Consider the following 25459-nt stretch of genomic DNA (forward strand, 5'->3'; position numbering starts at 1 on the left):
GCAAAGTGTACTCTGGAGCAAATTGCTCCTTTTATTGTAGGGATGCACAGATGCATCAGCTTTACAAGCATTGTGAGGTATGAACACTTATCAGCGTTCTTCTGTTGTGTCCAAACAATTCTATGCTGGCATTCAGTGTATCTAGCTGCTAGGCACATCGCACCATCAATTTTCTCTCTGCTTATCCCCTTTGGGTTCACGGGGGCTGGAGCCTATCCCAGCTGTCATTGGGAGGAAGCCGGATTACCCAGAGAGAACCCATGAATGCATAAGGAGAACTGCACAGAAAGGCCCCAAATGTAAGAGCACCTAACCGTTAGCCAAAGCCTCCATTGCAAAATAGTGACAAAAACACAGAGGCTTTCTGGGTAAAAAAAAAAAAAAAACTTCAAAAGTCTTGTTTTGTGAACTATTTTTTACCAACGTACCATCATAATACTGATGTTTTTGAGCATTAGCGTAAGGCCTTTCATTGCTGCCATTGCTGTGTCGTTGCTTTGGAATATGCTGTTTTCTTCTCCATAAAATGATTTGCATGCATCTATAAGCTTTCTTAACTTTCCTTATGCAAAATGTGCACTACACAGGTTACTGCTGGGATTTTTCAACAGGAGTATTTATTTAGCCCTAGCATCCAGCGAGTCACATACCCCTTTTATCGTCCAGGATGGGGTCAGATGCAAAAAGGCTATACCTCTCAGAGGCATACTATAAATGCTACGTGCTAGCTGTAGTTGTTATCATGTGTTCTGACAGGTTTTAAGTCCAATGAGATGAACTGGACTGCTAAAAACTCTCATCCTGTGCACCACATACAAATATCCACACAACCAGAAGAACCATTTCATTTCCTGAAGACATCCACACCCACAACTCTGCACTTCTGTGGCCATTTCTCCTCCAGCATTAAAACTCAGAGGCTGATGAGATCTATTTTTGGGTGGAGGAGGAGTGGAAACAAGTTGAGGTCTCTATTTTCAGGTTACACACTGCTGTAAATCCATAATTTGACATTACTTTGGTTTTGAAGGAGCCCAAAAACCCACAGGTGTATGTTTTTTTGGCTGATATTAAAGGAACCATGTGGGAACCCTGGATGTGGTTGTGGTGATGTTATGGTGTTTCTTCTCTAGGAGAACATGGATTAAACACCCATGGTTTTTATTTCTGTACAGTTAATAGAAAGAATAAGGTCCTTTCAGGATTTCAGGACGGGTCAGCCATCACAGCCTCTATCTTTCAAACTTCTGATCCTCCTCAAGCGCCATTAACTTTTGTGTTGGTTTGACTTATGAATTTTATTTAGTTTAGATTGGGCGACCATGTTTATAAGCACAAGTTTAGTTTTAACTGTTTTCTAACTGCATGTAAACGTACTGAATTTTCCTGATGTATGCTCATGAAGTTCATGTCTGGAGAGCTAAAGTCAGGGTTTAAGTTGTCAAAGGATCCTGTGGTCCTGACTTGACAGCCTCCCATCAGCCTCTGTTCTGTACATGACATAAGCCCCTCCCACCACCACTCAGAGATAACTGTGAGTCATTGAGTGTAAAACAAGAGGAGAAGCTGGCCTGAAAAAAGTGGTGAGTGTAACTCCAGAGCTCCTGGCATGACGATGGATTTACGGCCGGCCCTCAGGGCTTCAGGGGTTGGGGGTGTTTTTCTGGGAGTGAGAGGTTAGGAGAGTCAGGGGTCAGGGGGCTGAGGGGTTGCGGGGGCACAGCTGCAGGGGCTTGGGTTTTTAGTTTGGCGAGAGCCGGCAGGCTCATTAACGCTGCGCGTGTCAACCAAACAGGAAGGCATCCGTTACTTGACAGCTTTCTGAGCGGACTCAATCAGCGCCGGTTTAATGAGCAGCAGAAGAGTTGTTACAACTTTTCTCTATTAACACAAAACAAAGAAAAGATGTGGATCTGATGGCAAAGTCTGAAAATGACCTTCCCTACAGCAAGGGTAACTAGTAAGACTGATGATGGGGTAAAGAACTTGTGGGAAAGACTTGACTATGGACAATTTAAATATCAAAGTTTCCTTACCTGAATTAATATGTTTTTAAAAGGAGCCTCTCCATAATTTTCTATTTTCTTTAAATGCACCTATATGACTCAGGAAAAGACAGTAATTTCTAAACATTAAAAATGATCCATGACATGGTGGTCTGTAGTGGTTGATGTCGTCCTCTGCTTAAAGGAAAAAGATCTCCTGGTCCTTTTCTTTCTCAATTTGTTGGCAGTTTGTTTTTGCAGTTGATTGATAGATAAGATTTGTTTTATTTGAATGAGCTACCAAATATTAGTGCCTATTGCAAACAAAATTCCCTCAGAATCTCATACCACAGCTTTTTGGCGACCTTGTTCACCTTGAAATCCTCTTTCCACCTTGTCAATCCCACCATTACTCATCTGACCCTTTCATACTGAGCAGCAAGGCCAAATAAAAGAACAAAATCCTCCCCTTGAGCATGCATCTGTTGCACACATCTTAGTTATTGAAAGCCTACAACTCACATGTACGAGTTGGTCCTGGGTATCATACTCCTTGGTGCAGCCCTCCCAGTGACAGTTGGTCTCATAGATGGCCTCAGGCTCCTGTTTACACTCGTCTTTATCCAGATCCTCACTCAGGTCCAGGATACCCCCACCAAGGTCCTGGAGAAGAGAGAGCTTATCAGAGATGTCTAACAGCTTTACAGATGTGCCATTAAAACTTATAAATGACTGCAATAAAAACATCTGTTATCTGAATCTGCATACAAGCCATTACAGAAGCATTCTGTGCTGTTTTGCATCTCCTTTATCTTATCTGCTTCTTCATCCTAATGAGTTGTAGCTTGCCTCTGTCATTGATTAAAGCTGCTTTTTTAGATCCCTGCCTATAATCAATACCAGCCAAATAAGCAACAGCCTTAGAATAATTTCCCACTGTAAGCATCAGAGGAGATAACTAAATCACAGGTTCTTCTGAAGGTCATTGCAGATCCACAAAGTACATGCAATACAAATATTTTTGTCTTTATTGTAGATGATTTTGAGAGTCTTTTCTAGGATCTACTGTTGTTTTAATGTACTTACCTGAGAGGATGGTGAAATGGGAAGTGGACCTTCTGCTTCCGTCTTAACCTTCGATCTTTTGGTGTTCAATGGGTTGACCGTACTACTGACTGCTGGGTCTCCACTGGCATTCTGGAGGACAAATCAGAACAGAAACAAGCTAAAATATCATAATGGCACAAAGACACACAATAAAAACCATAACCAATACCGCTGTAAGTCTCAGTAATACCACCATGGCCCACCTACGTCATGAAAACCAGCCCCAGAGTCTCTCATAAATGCATCAACTTTTAGGGAGAATCAGATATTTTGCCTTACAACAATGCACAATGAACATTTGTGTTTGCAAATGTCGCCTCATTTTGTTGGGAGGTTTCACCTCTATGAGTTTTGGTTTTGGTTTCCAAACAAAACCATTGATATCATTAGTTGCTTTTAGTCATGTGACTGACATTGCACGTTGTGATTCCATAGCTAGAGTTCTGAACATCCTTTAATTATTGTAAGCTCAAAAACTGCAGCGGGAGTTTCATGGAATGGGTTTTCATGGCTGAGCAGCTACACGCAAGCCTCACATCACCATGTCCAATGAATAGCATCGGCTGGAGTGGTGTAAAGCATACTGAATATGAAACAGAGGAAATGTGTTCTGTGGAGTGATGAATCCCACTTCTCTGTTTGGCTGTCAGGTGTGTGAAGATTGGTGTAAGTGGGATAATGGTATAAGGCTGTTTTTCAGGGTTTGGGCTAGGCCCCTTATCTCCAGTGAAGGCCAATCTTAATGCTTCAGCATACCAAGACGTTTTGGACAATGCTAAGCTTCTAACTTGGTATCAACAGTTTGGGGAAGGCCCTTTTCTATTCCATCATGACTGTGCCCTAGTGCACAAAGCAAGGACTATAAAGACATGATCTGATGAGTTTGGTTTGGAAGGACTTGACTGGCCCACACAGAACCCTGACCTCAACCCCATCGAGCACCTTTGGGATGAACTGGAACAGAGATCATGAGCCAGGCCTTCTCGTCCAACATCAGTGCCTGACTGCATAAAAGCTCTACAGAATGAATGGGCACAAATTCCCACAGAAACACTCCAAAATCTTGTGGTAAGCCTTCAAAGAAGAGGAGGAGGCTGTTATAGCTGCAAAAGGGGGGCTAAATCCATATTAAAGTGCAGGAGGCCGTGTCTTGAGACACACAATTCACTCACAAAAGGTATAGTTAATTGTGTAACTATATGGTAATTGACTTTTTACAGCAAAAAATGAACATAAAAGGTTTGAACAATACCCTGCTTACACACATAAACCCTGGGAAAGCAAACATGACCCATCATTGGACTTAATTACACTTTATGGGCGAACCATTTCATCAATCAACCACGTAAAACTTCTCATTCATCTACCAATGCATCCACTATCATTTCAATTAAGTCTCTTATTGATTTCATACAATTTAAATAAACCACAGACATTTATTAAACCACAGAGAAAGGCAGAGACACCACACCATTGTCTTTGGCTCACTCCTCCTGTGAAGAGGCGTGTGGAGTCCTGGTTGTATCGTGACCCATAAGTCAGACTGGGACCCGCCGCTGAGACTAAACAGTTTAGACTGCTTCATGTTCACCAAAGCCACAAGGAAATATGAAAGAAGAGGAGTTATTACCCTCGGTGGACTAGGAGGAGGAGGAGGAGGCGGGGGCGACGCTGTGAGGGCATATGGGACTTTGATCAGCTAACAGTTTCTTCAGATGGCAGAAACACATACAACTTAAAAAGCTCCAATAGAGACAGAAATGAAGAGGAAATATGAAGTTTAAAGTCAGTGATGAGTTATTGTCCATGGCTGTGTATACTGAGGTTCATTGGAGGGGGTCCAATTAGAAGGGGGGGTCCCCTAATCCCACCCAGACATTGCTGTTGTGCTCTTTTGGAGGCCTCAATGAATCATAGAGTTGGCTGTAAACCAAAAGGGAAATGTGGTTCTGATCACGGTTGAAATAAAGCTGAGTTTGCTTGTGAATGTGGGAGTGTCTTTTTATTTTGTGCGGGGGGGGGGGGCTGAGGTCTAGTCCACAGGCAGGCTCTCAAAAACATTTTTCGTTCACATGAAAATGCAAAAATGACCCTTTACGTGCAGGAAACAACATGGCATGACAACAGTAGACTTTCCTGTCACAGCTGGGCAATAAAAGCTCTACTTTCTCCTAAATATGACACATCTACATTCATGTTATCCCAAGTAGATAATATTAAACCTTGTTAATAAACCTTAAAGACAGAAATTCTCTCATTCATACCTGGTTGGCCTCAGAGTTGGAGCTATTGTGGGAGGTGGACATTGGTGAGGCAGTGAGCGGGTGTTGGCGAGCAGAGAAAGACGACGGCGACGGTTGGATGAGAGGAGGTGTGTGGCCAAAAGCGTTTAGACCCCTCTGCTGGGACAAGAGCTGCTGATACGCCACTGGGTTTATGGGGTGAGGGAAGCTGAATGACGGGCTGAGTGAAAGGGAAAAGAAGGTACTTAGCTGCAGAAATCCAAAGAATACAGCAACATTTAAACAACATTAAAACAAGGTTTCACCACATTAGCGAGATTTGCAAATCAGTGCTTTCTGTTTTTATTTACATTTTTCACAGTGCTTCACAGCAAACTTTTTTGGAACTTGGCTTGAAAAATGTGTGCTAGTGCATGTGGAACTACCTGATGCCTCCGACTGAAAGATGCCCATAGGAGCTGCTAGCTGCTGAGCTGGAGCGAGAGTTGTTGATGTAGGCCACCAGTGAGTTTGGCGAGGTGCGGATCATCGTCTGCAGGTCAATGCTGGCATCTGACAGCGGGGAGATGGACAGCGCCCGCTTCCTGCTCAGCCGGGGTGTCAGACGTGGGCTGGAGAAACGTGAGACTGAAGACAAAGAGACACAGAAGAGACAACGTCAGCTATCTTGGCACAGCTACCTTTGAAGTAGAGATGGCAATAAGTGAAAATGATGTCCAACCTTTGAGAGATTGCAGTTCACCCAAATTCCTTGCACTTTTGTTAATTTTTTCTCTGAGTTATACTGGACCATGTTGGAAGAAACATTCAGCCCACGGCACTATAACAGAGGTCACAGCCATGCTAAGCTACGCTCTATCTCCTGCATCTCTCACACACATACACAGCTCCCCTATTTAGCATTCACATCCTCTTATGCATAATGAATCGCCTCCAATCATTCTCAGTAATTACCACGATAGTAATCTCTTTCAGGCCGCTGTTCTTGAGGAAGTTAAATGGAGGCAATTTAAACAAATTGATCTCAGAATACCATTAGAAAAGAACAAGGCTGCCTCACAAAGGTATAGGGTTCAAGGCCTCGCTGGACCTGATTGTTGCACGTTTTTCGTATGTGAGTAGTGAAAGAGAACAAGAAAATGACTGGGCGGGCTACTTTCCCATGAACATGAAGAAAGGATTTTTGTCCCATATGTGTGTTATGTTAATCATTGTGATTATTTATTTAAATTACTAAGGCATGTCACTACAACTCAAGCTGCAACCTAGGTAGCAAGAAAAACCAAGGCAGCATGACCAAGAGCGACATTTTCTTCAGTGACCACTTGAGGCTGGCTGCAAAAGCAGCTCAGTCTCCATAAACTGTACACTTTTTACAGAAACTTTTAATACTGACAGGGCCATGTGATGACAGAAGGATGCCAGGGTGCTCTTACACTACCATATTAAAGCACATTGTGCCCCCTTCCCAGGCCGCCCTCTGGCCTGCATTCATACTGCTATAAACCTGGGAAAGGATACATCAAAACAGCATGACAGCAGCTTCACACACTCTGTGACTTCCTAAGTCATTCTGGTCATATATGCTTTATTGTATTGATCATGTGTCCATAGGTGTGTATGTTACCATTTGCAGAGATAGGCAATTGCTTGGGCCTTGTGCTCCAAGGGGCCTCATTAGTTTTTATAGGCAAGTATCAAATACAAGGTTTATGTCTAAAATCATTTTTTAATGATTACACAAGTACTTTGAATGTCAATAAGATGCCAGGAGTGAATGCAATAGCATCAAAAAATACTTTAATTAACCAAAAAAGTCTCTGGTGAGGACCTCTTGCCCCAACAGCAAGGTCCAAGACAGTCAAAAAGCCCCAAACTGTCTCATTTTAAACAATTTGTAGTTAGTTAGATCCTTGCAGACACTGGAACAATGAATAAGTGGATTACGTCAGGTATGAAAACAGATGCTGATTCGACACATCAAGTTTGGCCCTGTACTGCTCAAGCCCTCTTGTGGCCATCGTCCAGGCCCACACCGGGCCCATGCCACATCTTTCCAGCTATCATCCCAACTGACCACTCAAAGATCTGGGAGATCTGTGACAGTCAAAATAAAAAAATGCAGCACTTTCACTTTAAATGGGCTGTGTCCAAACAAACTGGTGCATCGTCCATTATTTTTATAGACTTCATTTGTGATTTACAACATGTACAGAGACAGATTGTTTTCTGGGGACCAACATGTGCCCCCTCTAGGTGTGAGGGGACAGAGAGCAGGGCTGGCCTGTTCGTCTTTGCACATCTGTAATTAGGTCATACAGCAGACATCATCAGAGGCGCGAGAGGCAGGAAACTCATAACAGGCCCATCACGAGTCACCTAAGCACATGAACAGCACTCTATTACACACAAACACACATTTTCAGCATGTCACCTCCACTGCTGTCAATCTGCATCCAATCCCCGGCTCTTGGCTGGTGGAGCCCTCAACCCCTCAAACCAAATGAATCCAGGCACCGTAATAATCACCAGGCCAGACCTAAAGCCATAAACCAAGGTCTTACTTCCAAAACTATTATGTTTGGAGGTGGCGAGTCGTAAAAAAAGAAGGCATATGTACTCAGTTAAAAGGCCCCCGGGAACTTCAGAAGGCAGACGACAGTATTTTGGGGCCTAGAGGAAAAAAGCGGTTGGAGCTGATAGAGAAATGAAAGAGTTGACAGAAACAACAGAAAAGTCCATAGGAATGTGCCTCTTAAAGGCTGATCAATAAATATGCCATCTTTGGTTGACTGTTCTGAACAGTATGAATGGAGTGGTGAAGTTAGATTCCCTTGGAAGCATGGATCGTCATGAATGACGTAGGAATGGGTATAAAAACGTGGGTACTCCAGTTTGCATAATAATATTGCTTTAGGCTGCAAAAGACGTTGCATGTATAACTGAACTTTAAGGGTTCATCTTCTTCATGACTTCTCCGGTCATGGCTTTGCTTTATTTGCACAGCGTGCCAGATTATGGCCCCGTCAACACGTAAATGTAAACGATATATTGACGTTTCGTTTTGATAAAGTTTTGTGTAAAGATGGGATTGTTTCAGGAAATATCCACATAAGCATGGAACCACTGAAAATGAGTGAAAACGCTGTAGTGCTATGTCAAGCCTGTACATGGCGCTGTATTGCTGCCACGGAAATGCACCAAAAGAGAGAAGAAGATTACAGAAAACTGACACAAACTTTCTTCTAGTTGCCCTTCTGGTTGTTCTCCGCGTTGGATTTAAGAGCATCTGGTGGTAAAGGAGCATCAGATTTTGCTGTAAAAGCCATAACAAGCTCAGTAGCTTCTGCATCACGAACACAACCCTGTAATCCACTATTGTTGTTTTGGCTGGACCCGCGCAGATGTCTTAAGAGAGCTACGCTCTATGTGATGTAATCGTTTCAAGAAAGATGTGGTTGGCCGTCCACACAGAGACGAAATGGTAGTCGTTTTACGGATTTGGGCACTCTGGGACCCGTTTTCAAAAAGTATCGTTTACAGTCACCCAAAATGCCATTTCGGTGTGGATGAAAACATCGATACGACAAAAAACTTTTGCGTATACTCCTGAATTTGTCTCCATGTGGACGGGGCCTACATCAACAACTGCTGAAGGGAAATATTACTCAGAAGACATGCAATGCATAGCTGCAGTTGCAAAAAGTGGTGTAGTGCATAGTATACAGTGCCTAAGAAAAGTATGACCTTTGAGCTCCAGGATCAGAGTTTGGATGGGTATATCAGTGAAACACACAACTTTTAAGTCCCCATGGCAAAGATAGGGTCTGTTTTGTATCAGCTATGGGGATTGTGCACACAGACATGAAGACACAGAATGTGATGGTAGTGGACCGCCACAAGAAGCCAATCAGGGTTAGACTGATTGACTTTGGCTTTGGCTTTGAGTGTCCAGTATCTGACTGTGAGGATAGTTTGTGTTTGGGGACCACCTGGTACAGAGCACCTGAGGTGGTTCAATGAGGCCATCCACATGCGGTCTCTTGGTGCAGTAGCTGCAGGGATTGCAACGAGATATCCTCTGTACCCTTGCAACAGGGGCTATGATGTGCCGAAATACATCACAGAGATTTAGGGACAGCTTCTAGACTGTCCTGGACCGAGGAGTACTATTTCTATTAAGGTTATGGTCCAAAGGGCTGGAGGTTAAAGACACCAGAGGAGTTTGACCACAAGACTGGTTTAAAATACTCAGACAGAAGATGCTACACGTTAGAGAGTCTGGATGCTCTGGCGGATTTATTGGATGAAATTAGTGGACCCAGCAAAGATCACACTCAGTTGGTGAACCTCATAGAAAAGATGATGCATTTGGACCTGGTCCAGCACATCAAATCCCTGGAGGTCCAACAACATCCGTTTATATCAGACAGCCTGAAACCAATAAAAACCAATAGACCATCAGCAGCCCTCGTACCAGACAGGAGGACCAGATACAACCCTGGCTGCAGAACCAGAAGATAAGAACAGAGGAGCAGTAGCTAGCACTGATTTCTCTCAAGAAGAAAGTTCCTAGTTCCAACTACAGTTGGACAGGGATCTTTTTCTATGTGGAGTTAGCGTTATCACCCCCCATGCATGACTGGGTTTTCTCTGGGTTTGCTCTGGTTCCCCAACAGTCCAAAAGAAAATAAAAGAAATTGGATTAATTGGCCACTCTAAATTATGTTCACTCCAAATGGCACGTCAACGTTAGTTGTTTGGTCTCAGAGTGATGTAAAGCTTTTTGAATTTCTGGTTATCTCTGGTTTTCAGTTTGGTATCTGATGAACTTTTATTTTAAAGGGTAACAGCAATGGCTGAAAAATCTCTTTTTTTTTTCGTTAAGAGCTCAGATTTGAAGTACCGATTAAAATAATGCCATATTTGATCAGAGTACTTGATGAATGCAGATTCTTAGATTGAAGACTTCTTTTTGATAGGCTGTGCATTGCTCCTGCTAGTCACTGTTTCTTCAACGAGGCTAGCTTAATGCTCTGCCAACAGATTTAATGGCAGATAAGTGCATTAATATTCCCCTTTATAAAGCAGGAAACAGGCCTCACAGCCTGGTGGCCTGGTAGGCTGGCGCCTGTCTCACCCTTCTGGGCCCTGTGCCCAAAAAAACGCCCTCTCTGACTTCAAAAACCGCCCCTGCAATCTATACATCAACCTCCACTCATAGGAATTTATTAGGCCTCCAGCACTGAGGCCTCAAGGTCTATGATATTAGATCTTTAAAAGCCAAGCTAATCTGCTGCTCAGTGTTTTTTTAAACGGATGTCATTGGTCTAACCTAATTTTACCTGGAACAAATTTCACACAACACGCTCACACACCTCTCCGTGCTGGGCAAAGGCGTGTTTTATAGGCGGCGGTTAATTGAAAGGGTGAGCAGGTTCCGGCAGGGAGTGAGAAAACAGATGTTGCACAGGCCGTGGCGGAGCAGCAAATGTGGTAATATGGCATGTGTGCAAACGTGTGCACATGTATGTGACTGTGTGCCTGCAGAGTGGGCTGGTTGTAATTGTGGGATCTGGATTTATATAGAGAGTTATAATTACAGGGGCTCCAGCGCCTGTCAATACAGTAAAGACAAAAAAACATATCAAAAGTAAAGGGTGGCCTGTGCTTTTTTCATCATTGCTGGAAAGAAAACACTCTAATGGAAGGGTTGTTCTTATTCCCAGAAGCAGCTGAAGCTATCATCGCTTATTTTGACCCGGAGCACATGGAGGGTCACTGTAAGGCTCTGCAGAGTTGCCACTTTACCTTTAATGCTATCACTGGGGCTCTTAGACTGAGACTTGGGCTCCTTACAATGCAATGCACAAAAAAAGCCCCTTGAATGTACATATCTAGATAACTATTAATGGCTCATTTATAGGTGGAAGTAGTTGCAGGATCAGCTCCTATGACAATCCAGATGTCAGTTAATGAGTAAAAGTGGCCAAAACTCAAATGGTGAGCAATCTGTGTGGGATTCAGTATCAGTGCCAGTTCATTCTCTTAACACTTAATGAGGTTCATAAAAATTGGCAAAGTTGCAAGGCAATAATCTGACATGCCATAGACTGTTTCACACATCCACTGGGATATGCCTCACATCCCCCATCTCCTGCGGCAACAGCCCATAGTCTGTGTTTGGAAAGGAGAGAATCTCAAAGGGTGATGGGACAAATGTTCTGTCACGTTCATTACAGGCCAATCAGATTATTAAAACTTACTACATAGGCATGGACAGCCCAAGAGAGTAAACTAAAAAACTACATTATGTGAGCCGTTATCATTTTTCACTATCAACAATAAAGGAGAGGGCTCTCTGGGGCCCAGCCAAATAGGGGGGCCATGAAGGCTAGCAAAGTCATGATCCGTTGTGAAGTTAAAATGTGATGGCCACATTATTTGAATAACAACCACTCAAACGTATCAAATAACATCAGAACAACTCAAAACAGAAAAATGCTTAAAAATGGTAAAAGTGGTGTAAAGGGGTTACAAGTGGCAAAAATGAGCAGAAAAAGAGTGAAATGCAGTAAAAATTGCCAAAAATCAGTATTCAAAGTGGTGAAAAGGGGTTAATAGTTGCAAAAAAAAGGATTAACATTGTCAAAAGTGGCAGAAAAAGTGATGGAAAAGGTTCAAAAAGAAGCAAAATGGCTTAGATGTGGCAAAATGGGTAGAAAATGTTGTCAAGTAGGTGTAAATGGGGCAAAAATGGGTTAACAGAGGAAAAAATTAGTTAAAACTGGCAGACACTGCAGAAAAAGTGGTGAAAAGGGGTAAAAAGAAAATCAAAAATAGGTCAAAGGGGCAACGAAGTGTGGGGAAAAAAGTGATGAAGAGGGCTTAGAAGGTGGCAAAAATGGGTTTAAATGGGCAAAAAAAAGGTTATTAGTCGGGAAAAAGCGTTAACAGAGGCAAAAAGAAAAGGTAGAAAGTTGGAAAAATGGGTCCAAAGTGACAAAATGGCAGAAAAAGTGGTGAAAATGGTTTTAAAATGACAAGAAAGGTTTAAACTGGAAAAAAATGAATGGGGGAAAAAATGATGAAGCAAGGTAAAAAAAGTTGCAAACATTGTTTTTAAGTTGGCAAAAAGTGTAAAAAAAAAAAAAAAAGATTAGTAGAGGCAAAAAAAAAAGGTAGAGTTGCAAAAAAAGGTAAAAAGTGGCAAAATAGGTAGGGAATAAGTGATAAAAAGGGTTAAAATGTGGCAAAAATTGGTGAAAAAGAAGAAAATTGGGTAAATGGGGCTCAAAATTGTTGGAATTTGGCAAATAAAAGTGGCAAAATTGGGCTGCGAGAATTTTAAAAAACAGAGTTGCACAAATATATAAAATCAACATAAGACTAAAATTGAAGTAACTGTTAACCAGGATGCTAGCAGCAATGCTACTTATCCAACACACATACATTGCTATCATCAATAAATCACCACTGGGAAGGGGCCAATCTCTGTGTTTGTCAGGGGCTCAGTCAAATCTATGGGTGGGCCTGCCTGTTGCTACCGCCTCTTTCTTATAAATGATGCTGATTGGCCCGGTCATTTCCTGACCGGGAACAAACCTATCAGCTTGAAACTTTGCAAGCTGGATCCATCAGACATGAATCTGGCCAGTCCACAACTTTGCAAGGTTAATGAAATTCACCAGTGAACAGGAATGCTGGTTAAAATTAAACCTCACTCATCAATTCATCGTAGACAAACTCCTTCCTCTGCATGGCAGCCTAAGCCAGTGCCAGCAGCATCCCCCCTCCACATCTTCATCCAACCCCCCCCCCCAGGCCAGCGGGGTGTGAAAATGTTTATTTTCCCTGCTAAATCTCACTAATGCTAACACAGTGGATTTTATTAGTGAGGGGACTGAATCCTCTCTGAGCCCCCAGTGTCAGGCCCAAAGCCTCCGTTGTTTTTGCCAGTGTGTTTATGCACACACTTCCACCCATATGCTCATGAAAAAACATATAGTTAAGTGTTTGTGTATGCAGTCTGAGGGGGCAGACCCCCCCCAACCTCCACACTCCCCACCACCACATCAGTACACAAATCTATCAGCCCCCCCCCAGCTTCAACACTAAAATCTTTTTCCCCCGTCAGGCAGACATTTACTTTGGCTGTTGCTTTTGTCGTGGGAGCTTCAGTGTTTTTCAACAAACTACACAGATATTTCTCTGCCCACCCACCCCTCTCATACTTGCTCAGTCACAAACAAACAGACTTCTGAATGCCTCCCAATGTGAAGTATAGAATAAACTGGACTTTACTAATACAGGAAGTCTTCATGGGGTACCTTCATAGATGGAAACTGTGCTTAAATGACTTTTAATGTTATGTTTAAATGCCTAAATTAATGAAACAATGGCTAAACTAATGTTATGATTGCATGTCAAATAGATAACAGTTTGTGAACAATGTTCCCTTATGTGCAGCTGCAAGGGATTTAGAGGTTTCAACATTTCTAGACCATTTTATTGTTGAAAATTCAGGGAATCCTAAGATGTCTCTTTAACACTTCAACACTGCGTTCATGTGACCTTCAACTGCTCAAGCAGCACAGCATCAAAAAACAGCATCACTCTATGATGGATGCTGCTGGTGCTGCCGACTTCTCTGGGCCCAAGCTCATCTAAGACGGACTGACCAACAGTGGAAAGGCGTGCTGTGTTCTAAAGAGTCCACATTTCCACTTGTTTTTGGAAATAATGGCTTTAGAGTCTTCTAGACTAGAGGACAATTTCATCCATATTGTTGTCAATGCAAAGTTTAACATCCAACACTTCTTAAGGTGTGGGGTGTATTAGTGCCTACAACATGGGCAACTTGCACATCTATGAATGCACCATTATACTGAGAGGTTAGGAGCAACATACGCTTCCATCCAGATGATTTTTCAGGTACATACCAGTTTAATTCAGTGAGAAAATACCAACCTACGTTCTGCAGAAGTCACAACAGCATGGCTTCACAATAAAAGAGTGCAGGTACTAGACTGTCTTGCAGTCCAGATCTGTCTCCCACTGAAAATTATAGAGTATTGTTATGCAGAAAATGACAAAAACAGAAATCCTGCACCATCAGTGAAGGGCAATTAGCGGCCCAGGGGCCACATGTGGCCCTCTTTCTACTTGATGTGGTCCGCAAGTCAATTTCAAAAATTAAGTGTGAACAGAAGAAAACATGATAATAGAAATGTTTCTATAATTATCTTTGATTCTGTTAGGTCCTTTGCAAGAAATAAGAGATATAATTGGCTGTAGCTGTCTCTGATGAAACATTTCATCTTACTGGCATTGAGCCAATCATTTTTCAGGGAATGAAAAAAAAAAATTTGGTCATAGTCAGCCTTTTTTTGACACCATTAAATGCTTTAAAATTGTATACTTGTAATTGTGAAACATTGGACAGGTGTAAGGGGTGACCAATAGCATTCATTTATGAAAACGTAAATAAAATCAGGAAAAATGGAGAAAAGAGGTTTTCGCCTGACACCAGTGATATGCATCATCAAATGAACTTGTATAAAAGACAAGATATGTAAGAAAAATACACTGAGGTAACATGTGAGTATAATGTTAACGTACTGGAAAAACAGCTTACATTTTTTGTTTAGTGGTCTGATAGCTCTCTGAATTTACATATTTGAATGTCTTGTAGTTGGCTTTCAAATAAAAAGCAATGAAATTAAAATGACTGTCAAAATCAAGAGATTTATATAACTTAAAACCAGAAATATAACAGTAAGACATGATCAGATATTGAGCTTCCCACCATAAGTGTGACATCACAGGACCATAGCCACCATGGGAATGTGGTCTGGTTTTGTGAGGTTGAAATGTGATGCACTGGTTGACTGCCTCTTTACTTGTCAAAAATGACGGAAAAAGAGCCTCAGAATTTGATTTTAAATTAAATCAGTGTATAATTGTTTAAGTTATCATCATAATTAGGAGGAAAGTTTCTAGTTTATGTGTCTGACTCCATGTTTATACAGCAGTAAATCCTCAAATTCACAAGTGGAGCATTAAGACATGCAGCTCCGTCAAAAAAAAACTTTACTGACACTTGTGTTCACAACTTTTCCAGCAGCAGCAGCACACTTCTTCAGTGTTTGACGGCCCAACAGTAGTCTTGCAGTTCACTTATGCAAAGAGAGAAAACAGGGCGGGAGCGTGGAGCTGCACTGAGGGTTCACTGAGGGCTTCCAGGTTTTTGCGGTGGGTCTGCTGAATATTAGTGCATAAATTGATTTTTAATACTGGTTTATCTGCACTGCCTTCCAAAACTAACGGCAGGAGATGAAGCACATATTTGCCACCTCTGCCACTCCCCCTCCTCCTCCTCCTCTGGCAGTAAATGAGGCTTTTGATTCAGGTCAAGGCTGCCCGCGATGACCATTACCCGGCCGCCTTGGTCAATACGGGCCCTGTGTCTGCAGGCCGCAGTGGAAGAGCCTCCAGACTGGCAAAGTGGGCCAAACCGGGACCACATCACTCCTAGTGTTAGCAGAACACTGAATTAAAGCTGCTGGGATAGTGGCAGCAAGTGTGGAGGCTGCAGAGGAGCAGGCTGCGGAGGGGGAGGGAGACGAGGAGCGGGGAGGGGTTGTGGCTATTTGAGCAAACAGCGTTGGCAAACAAGTGCGGGCACGGCAGCACAGCGGCGGTCACTGAGGTGGTTGGAGGTAGAGGAGGATAAAGGGGGAGCCAGGGGGAGGAGAGAGAGGTGGTCTACAGTTCGTCACCCCCTCTCACCCCTCACTCTGCACCGCTGTGTTTGTCAAAGTGATTGAGATCATTTACAGATTAACCCTTTGAACTCTGAAAAAGAAATAACTACCAGTGGACATGATTGGATATTTGTTTATTTGGACGATTTTTCTTAGTGTATCTTCAAATTTCAGAACCTGTACAGTACTGTAACCTGATTGAATGTAAAAACGAGGTATTTGAAATGATCACTTTTTAAAATCAGTAATTAAGTGCTGATTTTTTCTAGCTAACTGTGATAATTTCAATATTTCATAGTGACAAAAACAACAAATCAGATGTTGAAATTTTAAATTTGATGGCAGCAAAACATTTTAAAAAATTAGTAACTGGACCACATTTACCATTGTGTAGCATCCCCTCTTCCTTTAACAACACTCTGTAAACATCTGAGAAGTTCAGAGACCAGTTGCTGGAGTTTTGTGAGAGGAATGCTGTTGCATTATTTTCTAAAATACACTTCTAGATGCTCAACAGCCAAGGGTCTTCTTTGCTGGATTTTTCATTTTATGATGCTTAAAAGGTTTCATTGTCCTACTGAAATAGTCAAGACCTTCAGTGAAGAGATGTCTGGATGGGAGCATGTGTTGCTCTAAAACCTCTAGCTACTTTTCAGCATTGATTTTGCCTTTCCAGATGTGTAAGCTGCCCGCGTCATAGACACCAATGTAACCCCATACTATCAAAGATGCAGACTTTTGAACAGTGCGCTGATAACAAGCTGGTACTCCTTCTCCTCTTTAGTCCACAGGCTTCCAAAAGGAATTTAAAATTTTGACTCATCTGACCACAGAACAGTTTTGATTTTGCCTCATTATCTTTTGAATAAGCTTTTGCCCAGGGAAGCTGGACTTTGAGGAACTGCTTCTGAATCTTACTATGATATCATGGTTCGTAGATGGCAGGATCTTTTAAGTTAAAGTTATTTTATACTGAGGAACATTTTTCTGAAATCATTCCACGATTTTTAGACACAGTTTTTTTTACAGACAGGCGAATCTCTGCTCACTTCTGATAGACTCTGCCTCCCTGAAACTCTCCTTTGATACCCTGTCTTGTTTCTGACCTGTTGCCAGTCAACCTTATTACTCCTCAGGTTGTTTTGCATAGTATCACTTACTTTTCCAGCCTGTTGTTGCCGTGTCCCAACTTTTTTGAAATGTGTTGCTGCCATCAAATTCAAAATGAGCAAATACTTTTCAATAAATGATAAAATATCTTAGTTTCAACATTTTTATGTTCTACTGTGAATAAAATATGGGTTTATGAGATTTGAAAATCATTGCACTCTGTTTTATTGACATTTTACATAGCGCCCCAACTTTTTTGGAATCGGGGTTGTAGAACATCTTTACAACAACTCTAGTGATACAAAGGCACTATAAAATGTTACTTTTATCAGGATGTAATGCAGTTAGGTATTTTTTAAATCTTGTAAAATGAAATTATTTTAGAAGTAATGTTACTCAAGTGTGTCATGCAGTGACTGCAAAGAGCACGACTCTGCAGCAGTGAGAGCAGCAGGGCAGTGTTTCTTTTTGTCAGGGTGGGTGGTTGGACGGGATGAAAGAAAGAGCAGGGGCTCCAGGAGCAGAGCAGGCGTCGGTGCCAAGGGGAGTATTTGATTATCAGCCATCGAAAAGGCTGACTTTCACGGACACTTTTCCACTCTGTGCTCTTTCTGTTGGCCATTCATGAGGGCTGAAGGTTTCTTGGATGCTGAAATCAAACGTCTGTTCTGGTGCCTGACCGTCATCTTGATAGAAGGCCGCCGGGTTCTAACTGGCATGAAGGAACAGGCTAGTCTCTGTGAGCGTCGGTGCAAACACGTGTACGAGTTAGTGAGCATTTGCCTGCTTATTTGCCCGGCTGTTAGATTTTTTATGTGCCAGTGTGTGTGTGTTAAGTGGACAGCACATGCAGCCCACCGAGTTAAACCCTGCTTTAACTCTCTGACATACAAGTCTTAGAGTAGAAGTCTTCACATGGCCAAAATCTCTTAAATGAATCCAGAAGACTTTTATTTTGTAGGATGTAACTCATAATCACAGTAGAAGTACACCTGAACCAGAAAAACCATCAGAATGAGAGACTCCAGAGGAACACGTGTTTTTACGATCTCCTGGCCTCAGGGCTTTTAGTGTTCATGCACCCTAAACCCCCAGCTTGCCGAAGCCCCCATGCTATGTCTAAGTCTAAAAAGCTCCAAGGGCTTTGATGTGGGGATTTCTAGCATGAAAAAAAAAACCCTCCAGAGGAAGAATAAGAGGATGGTATCAACACGCCTGGTGCTGAGAACAAAGGGCAGCGGGACTGTTAAGTTTGGCTGCTCTTCATGTACCAGGGATGAAAGACGGCCACGTGCTCTGCTATTCCTGGGGTGGAAGTGTGCCATTTTTGACATTTTGACAAAATAATAAACTCATCATCATGTGTATACTTTTAAAAGCTCTCTTTTACAACTACTCTGACTCTTCATTCTCTCCTCTCTCGTCTTTATACTCAAAGACTGATGTGTTAATCATTCAGGTATCACAGAATTCTCTCCTTTAAACAGCTATACACAAGACTATTTGCAGGTTTGCCATGGCTGATTATTTGCCCAAAAATTCCTCTGGATTGACACAGAGCCTCTCCAGTCTTGAATTGTCAGTTTACAATGTATTTTCCTGTTTTTAGAGGTTATTTTTGGGCCTTCATTGAATAGAACAGCTGAAGAACGACTAGTAACAGAGCCAGGAAAGACATGTGCCAAGCAGTGCCCCAATTTTATTTACCTTTATTTAGCCAGGTTAGTCTCATTGAGATCAGAGATATCTTTTTCAAGGGAGGCCTGAACAAGAATGGCAGCAACCCACAGTTTCAGCAACAACAAGGGTCAGGATTCTAATCTATGTGTCTCAGTGGTGTAGTGCAGGGTATACGCTGGTGTACGGAGTATACCCACTTGTATACTCACTTAAAAAAAAGGGTATGCCCACTCATAAAGAATATATAAATTAAGAGCATACCCGCTTCTGCTCACACCATTACACCCCTGATGTGCCCTATCAAACAAGTTTAATCTTTATGATTCCAGATCAGATTTATTGGATGTTGCTGCGCACCAACATAGTAGTGCACATAAATGCAACTGTGCACAAAGCCAAGTGGGATACTGAAAAAGAAGACAACCTTGTTATACTACAGGAACACAAGTGCATTTATAGTGTCAGAAAATGGACAGAAACTGTCCTTATAGCGGTGATCTCCCATATCTTACTATAATTGGTGACATGTCTGTGTGTTTGTCTTGATTTGTATACCACACTGCTGCTCCAATCGTCCTTGATATCTCACAGAAGATTTCTTGGGTGTCCTGGTTTAAAAATGTTGCCATGAAAGAATCATAAAAATGCATAGATTTTCTATGTACTGAGTCATCATTAGAGGACTTCTGCTGTGTTGCAGCAGGTAGGCCTTGTGATGCCGAGCCATTATACAATTATTTGGGGAAAAACACTCCTTACCATGCAAATTTGCCCTACCGCATTAAGCATCTAATGATGAGGACTGTAACAGCATGGCATAAATGGAGTAAAGACTAACCTACTCTCTGTGAGAGCTGATGGAAATGCACCAAAGTTTTTTTGACAAGCAAACTTTCCAGAGATCAGGAAACCATTTCCCCTCTGTATGACTTTAAAATAAACGCTGATAAATTAAGTGTAAATAAGGTCCTTCAGTATTACTCTGGCATTGCTATTACTAAGCCATATCCAGGATTTAAATCAGTCTTAAGTTCTAAGCTGCTCTTTTATCCATGTGTGGCACTTTTACACATGACAAGGATGTGGTTGTTTTCCTGGGGTTTCCTTCATTCAGAGAGGAAACTTAATGAAGGTGGTGCTTCAGTGAACATAACAATACTGCCTTTAGTCAAACTCACTGCTTGTTATTCTGAATATTTAATATGGACTGTAAGAATCCTTGCCGGATGTGGACAAGATTGGAATGATCTGTTGCAGGTGCGAGTGGATGGCACGCCCTGTGAAAGCTGGCAGTAATGGCCAGAAATCTAGCAGGAGTGGGATTAAGAAAAGAGACTTACAGTTGATATGACCTCTGAGTTTCTGACCAAAACAACTAAACTGAGTGAGTAATGTTGCTGTCATGTTGTGTATTTCTTCATAGTGCTCACTCTGAGAGCACCCTTCCTGGAAACTGACTGTGTCATACTACAACATGATGATGCACCATGCCCAGACCCACTTGGGCTTGGTGCAGTGTAAGTGCAGGCCAGCAGGAAATTGGGGAGGGGCGACAATCATGCTTTGGCACTGTACAGAGCTACTGGCGTGAATATAAGTGTGCTGTAATCTGTTCAAGCCAAAACAAGCATAAGCATCATGCATTCACACATTTTAGCATTTGGATGTCCAGAAATTCTACATCTTTCATGTTTTCTTTGTAGCCTTTTGCTCTGAGTCAACCACTTCAAGTCATAGAAACCCAGAGTTATGCTGAACTATAAATTCATTATCTGTTTATGTCTGGTAATGCATTTTAATTTGTGTTACTACAGACAACATCAGATATTTTATCCTCACCGTCCACTGGACTGATGTAATCTGGTAGATGAGCTGCAGCCGCTGCGGCTGCTGCTGCGGCCGCTGCTGCTCCACTCTGCATCAGCAGGTCACCGTAGGGACTTCTCTGGCTGGCCATCAGGTGGTAGTACTCTGTGGGGTTGGCTCCTGGTGGGGGAGGGGGGAGGCTGAACAGCGCACGGTCCTTCAGGTGTTCATGGGTCACTGCAGGGGCATATGGGTGAAAAACAACCTCAGTGTTTTCAGTCAGGCGATTTTTAAAATTCTTCCTGGGGTAGCAAAGCTAAACATCAATGAATCAAACATTCACAATAGATTTAGTTTGGTTTCCTGTGATGCGGAAAAAGAGGAAGGCTGTAAGAAGGACTAAACAGAGGAGAGGACTGCCCTGCTTTACAGATTTGGAGATTTGTGCATGCCTGTATGCATGCCTGGGGGCATGAGGCTTTTGATAAAAGATGTCTGATGTCTTTGAGGCTTGCTGGGTTATGGGAAAATATCTCCGGGGAGTAAAGGAAGCAGAGCAGAGCAGGAGGGGGATAAAGAGGAAAGGAATACCACATTCCTGCAGATCACTAGTGATGTGTATGCAGTTAGTTTGACGGGCTGAAGACATACACAGAGGGCAGGTGCACACACAAAAACATGACTTAAATGCAGCTTGTGCAATGGAATAAATGATGTAAAAAGTGTTAGCGCTGCCGCCGGGTAAAGCCACAGTTAAAAAATGGCAGGAGGTTTCAGAGTAAAAGGTTGTATGGATTGGTTTTTACTACTTCTAACTGTGGATTTGTCCCCCTTTTCCTCCATTTCCTGCTCCCTCCCAAGTGGGTTAGACTGTGTGGGGGTAAAGGGGTGTGTGCCACAGCTTGATTATCACGCACGCTGATGGAAACATGGGGGAAAGTAGGGGGTTGGGATCACCGAGTTTGGGCCAAATTGGATATCTGGGGAGCCAACCCCAGCCTCCCCTTAACACACATAGACATAAGAGCACAGAGAAACCCCCAAATCTGGATCCATCAGAACCTATTAGGCCATGGCTGCAGTAACACAGCACAGGCAGTGTGTTTGTGCTCCAGCAGCACCAACCCGGGGATATTCTTTTGGTTTCTCCATGGCTGCCAGATCACGTTACCCCCTCTGCAGAGAAGCATTTTGTGTCTGAGTGTACTTGCATGTGTGACCTCACTTTTGAATACAGAGAGATGAGAAATAACAGCAACACTGAGACCAGTAAAACCAGACGAAAAGTCTCCTGGGTAAAAATCAAAAATTCTCTGAATGTATCAGAGGTGGTATATTTATGTACTATAAAAGACATATACACAAGACTGAAAGATAAAAGCTTGTTAGAAATCAGATGTGTGAACTTTGAAATTTAAAATAGTGATTTCAGCTCTATTTTTCTGGGTTAATACAACACATTTTCAGTTTTAGGTATCATCCCTTAATCTGCAGTTTTTCCAGCATGCCGTTGGGCATTGGGCTTTTTGACTGAAAGTTAAAGGAAACTGTGTGTGATTGTGCTTTGATGTTGCCTGTTATGCTTTAATCACTTTTAAATCAAGCTTAGCTTTAGTTCATGCAGGACATGGTAGTCATTTGGAGTCATTTTGGTATACCAGTGTAGTATATACAGGTAGTGTGGTACACACGGAATCTAAGGTCACTATCAGTATTTTTTTTTAATTAATTAAGACATTTTTGCGCAAAAATGTTATAATTCTTGCCTTTAAATTAACACAACAATTTTGGTACATCAAATGGGACCAGGGTAATTTATATAGTTTCACTAATAGCCTTTAACACATGCCTGGCACCCAGGTATCCCTATCAGAGGTTTACACATGCTCCACTGGTTGCATGGACTTTATTTATGTTCTGCAGAGCTGCAGAGAGCCGTACATTTGGTACCATACTTCCACACCACTTTATCAGTGACAGCATCTCTTCAGCACTGCTTCTCCTTAAAGGCAGGGAGTGTTTGTTGGTGATTTATTGGTGCAATGAGCAGGTCTATGGCCCATCACCTCTACAGTTGTTAGAACGGGGGTAGCATAGGTCTATGGCTTTGTGATTATGTGTGCATGACTCTAAGCTAAATTCTATAGTTTTTCTCCCCACACAGAAGTACAAATGTGCAAAAGAGTTGTACTGTAACTACTGAGCTTATACCTGCAAATTATGAGCATGCACCCACACACTAAATCCCAGTAACCTGCTTGATGAAAGGTAAGCTCCAGTATGTTATATAGGAGAACCTATAAAGTGCAGGAGTAATTATCACCATTGGTAAAATAATCAACTGTGTAAACTAAAGTGTGTTTGCAGTGAGCTGCAGCCAAGCAGGCAGAGTTGGTTCACAGCAAGCAGGAAACATAAATTATAAACCTGCTCAACTCCAATCTCACGTTCTTCAAGCTAACTGCTCAGAGCAGCTGCAAAATATTCCACAGCACATGCAGTTTATCCATCATATTGTGTACTTTACGCACATCATTAGTGACCGAGGCTGAGTGTTTCCATCTTGTGAAAGCCTGATGGTGAACATAACCTAAGCGAACAGGTATGAGAGTGTTTATGGATGAACATGTGGGCCTGTTTTTAGAAGAGGGACACATATTAAGAGCTATGTGAGCACAAGTCAGTGACAGAAGTGAGGAAGTATCTATACGGCTTTTTCACATTTCAAGCAGTGCTCATTGCGAGTAAAGCTATCTTTAGCATCTGCAGCATAAATGTATTTTCAAATCAGATCTGACAAAACCAATTTTTACTTTGAATTGCTGAACTAAGCATGAGCTGAATCCCAATGTTGCTGAAAAAGAAGTGAATAGTATCTTCAGTATTTGGACATGACTGATTTGGAGTAGATGACATGATCGTGTCACAGATGTTGTGCGTGTATGTGTCAAGAAAACAGCAGATAGCTCTGCAGCTCTGAGCTATAGGCCAGTCACAGCTGTAGGTAAAGATGGGTGCATTTCTCTCAAACTTTTCAGTATAATGGGTTGTTTTGAAGAGCTCAGTGACCTCACATGTGGCACTGCAATACGGCAAACTGTGGAATTCTATTCCTGCTGGACATGCCAACAGTCAACTACAAGTGATGTCATTACAAAGTGGAAGTGTTTAGGAACAACAGTGACTCAGCCATGAAGTGGAAGACCATGTGAAAATCAAAAATCAGATTTTAAAACAGCATGACTGCTAAGGTGCATGGTGCACCTTCTCGTCCAACATCAGTACCTAACTTTTCTTTTCCCAAACACTGTCTGCACCAAGATTTGATAGTTTCACATTTTCTTTTTCTTCTAAAAAGGAAGTCCTAAAATATTTCAAGAAGTCCCTACTTCTTTGGCTACTCCTTGACATTTACTTTGATCTTGTACCAATTGAAAAGTCTCCTTAAAGACACTGCAGTCCATATAAGTAATTGTGCCTGAGGTAAGATCAGCTGCAGCTTGTTGATTTCTTCTACTGGAGGCTTAACATCAACAGATCCATTAGAAACTTTAGTATGAGGAGCAAATCTTACCTTCAGCAGGGCTCAGTCCTCGGGCCGCTGAGATCATAGAGAGGGTGGGGCTGCTGTGAACTGATCGGAGGTAGTGCTCCATGTGGGGGCTGACATACGGATGTGGAGGGCTGAATGGAGATTCACCTGTCCCGGGTGCAGCGTGGGGCGATAGACGGATCAGAGAAATATCTGAGATAACTGGGCTGCCCGTCAGTCCTGGAGGTCTGAGAAGAAATAGCAAAAAAGGCAAATTTAATGATTGGTATAGAGAAGAATGGAGAGAAGATGAAGGGTTAAAGATGGAAAATAAGATATAGAATATAGGGGGAGTGTTAGTTTGATTGCCTGTGCTGTGCTCTGTTATCATCACAAGTGATCATCATTGGTATGTTCATAGACAAGCCTTAACTTCTGCTGAAGTGTCTGCAGTCTCAGTCCTCTTACACCCTTTCACCTCCAAAGTTTAAAAGCTAATACATAATAATCCCCTTTTGTTCACCTTCTTCTATTAAGCCCTCAAGCTGTAGACAAGTCGAGACCAAGGGCTCTCCACTGTGAGGCTACCAGCAGGAGTATGTTCTCGTGTTTGGGTGGGCGAAACTACAGGGTCTCTGACATTAGTATTATAATTTGGATGATAAGAGAGCACAGCCGCTGCCTGGAGAGGTGCCGTCTGAAGTTCTCTGGCTGCCCGGTGGTCACGTCAGGCTGAACAGTAAATTTGTCATCTCCGGCAGGTTAACTGGCAGCTCATCTTGCAGAAACAAAGACAAGTGGGTGTTGTAATTCTCAATAACCTTGAGGGCTGAGCTTCAGATAAACACGTCTGCTGGCCGCTGGCAGTGGTACAAGTCTTTGAAGGGGCACTAGTACACATGTCAGCCTAGAGGGCAGCAGCATTGATAAGCAGTTTGAATACAGATGACACCCTGACTGAGTGCAAGAAAAACTAATGCTGAGAATATGTGCTAAAAGGTCAGTAAAAGACTAATATTCAACATCCAAAAGAAGCTAAAATATTTAAGTAAATGTGTATCTACCTCTAAAATAAATCAGTATAAGTGTCAGGCCCTCTGAATCAGATGGAGAGAGTGCGACTGCTGCAGGTTGTAGTTTCTGGCCGAGCCCGACACCTTCACTGCATGCTTGGCAGAGCCTTCCTCCACCATCCTCCCTCCACAGTTTCCCTGCTCAGTCTCTCAGTCA

General features: G+C 42.4%; 1 protein-coding gene across 2 annotated transcripts in view; it reads right to left on the reverse strand.

The window, feature by feature from the left end:
- gli2a (GLI family zinc finger 2a) overlaps positions 1–25459 on the reverse strand; it is a 118420-nt gene that overhangs the window by 11165 nt on the left and 81796 nt on the right. For both annotated transcript variants that reach the window (XM_041807687.1, XM_041807686.1), the window contains exons 4-9: positions 24272–24477; positions 20731–20934; positions 5761–5962; positions 5357–5555; positions 3072–3182; positions 2508–2648 (exon numbers count right to left, since the gene is read on the reverse strand). In XM_041807687.1, coding sequence (XP_041663621.1) covers positions 2508–2648; positions 3072–3182; positions 5357–5555; positions 5761–5962; positions 20731–20934; positions 24272–24477 — 1063 coding nt within the window. The remainder of the gene's footprint in view (positions 1–2507; positions 2649–3071; positions 3183–5356; positions 5556–5760; positions 5963–20730; positions 20935–24271; positions 24478–25459) is intronic.

The sequence above is a fragment of the Cheilinus undulatus genome, linkage group 15 (assembly GCF_018320785.1).
Source record: "Cheilinus undulatus linkage group 15, ASM1832078v1, whole genome shotgun sequence".
In the NCBI taxonomy this organism is placed as follows: Eukaryota; Metazoa; Chordata; class Actinopteri; order Labriformes; family Labridae; genus Cheilinus; species Cheilinus undulatus.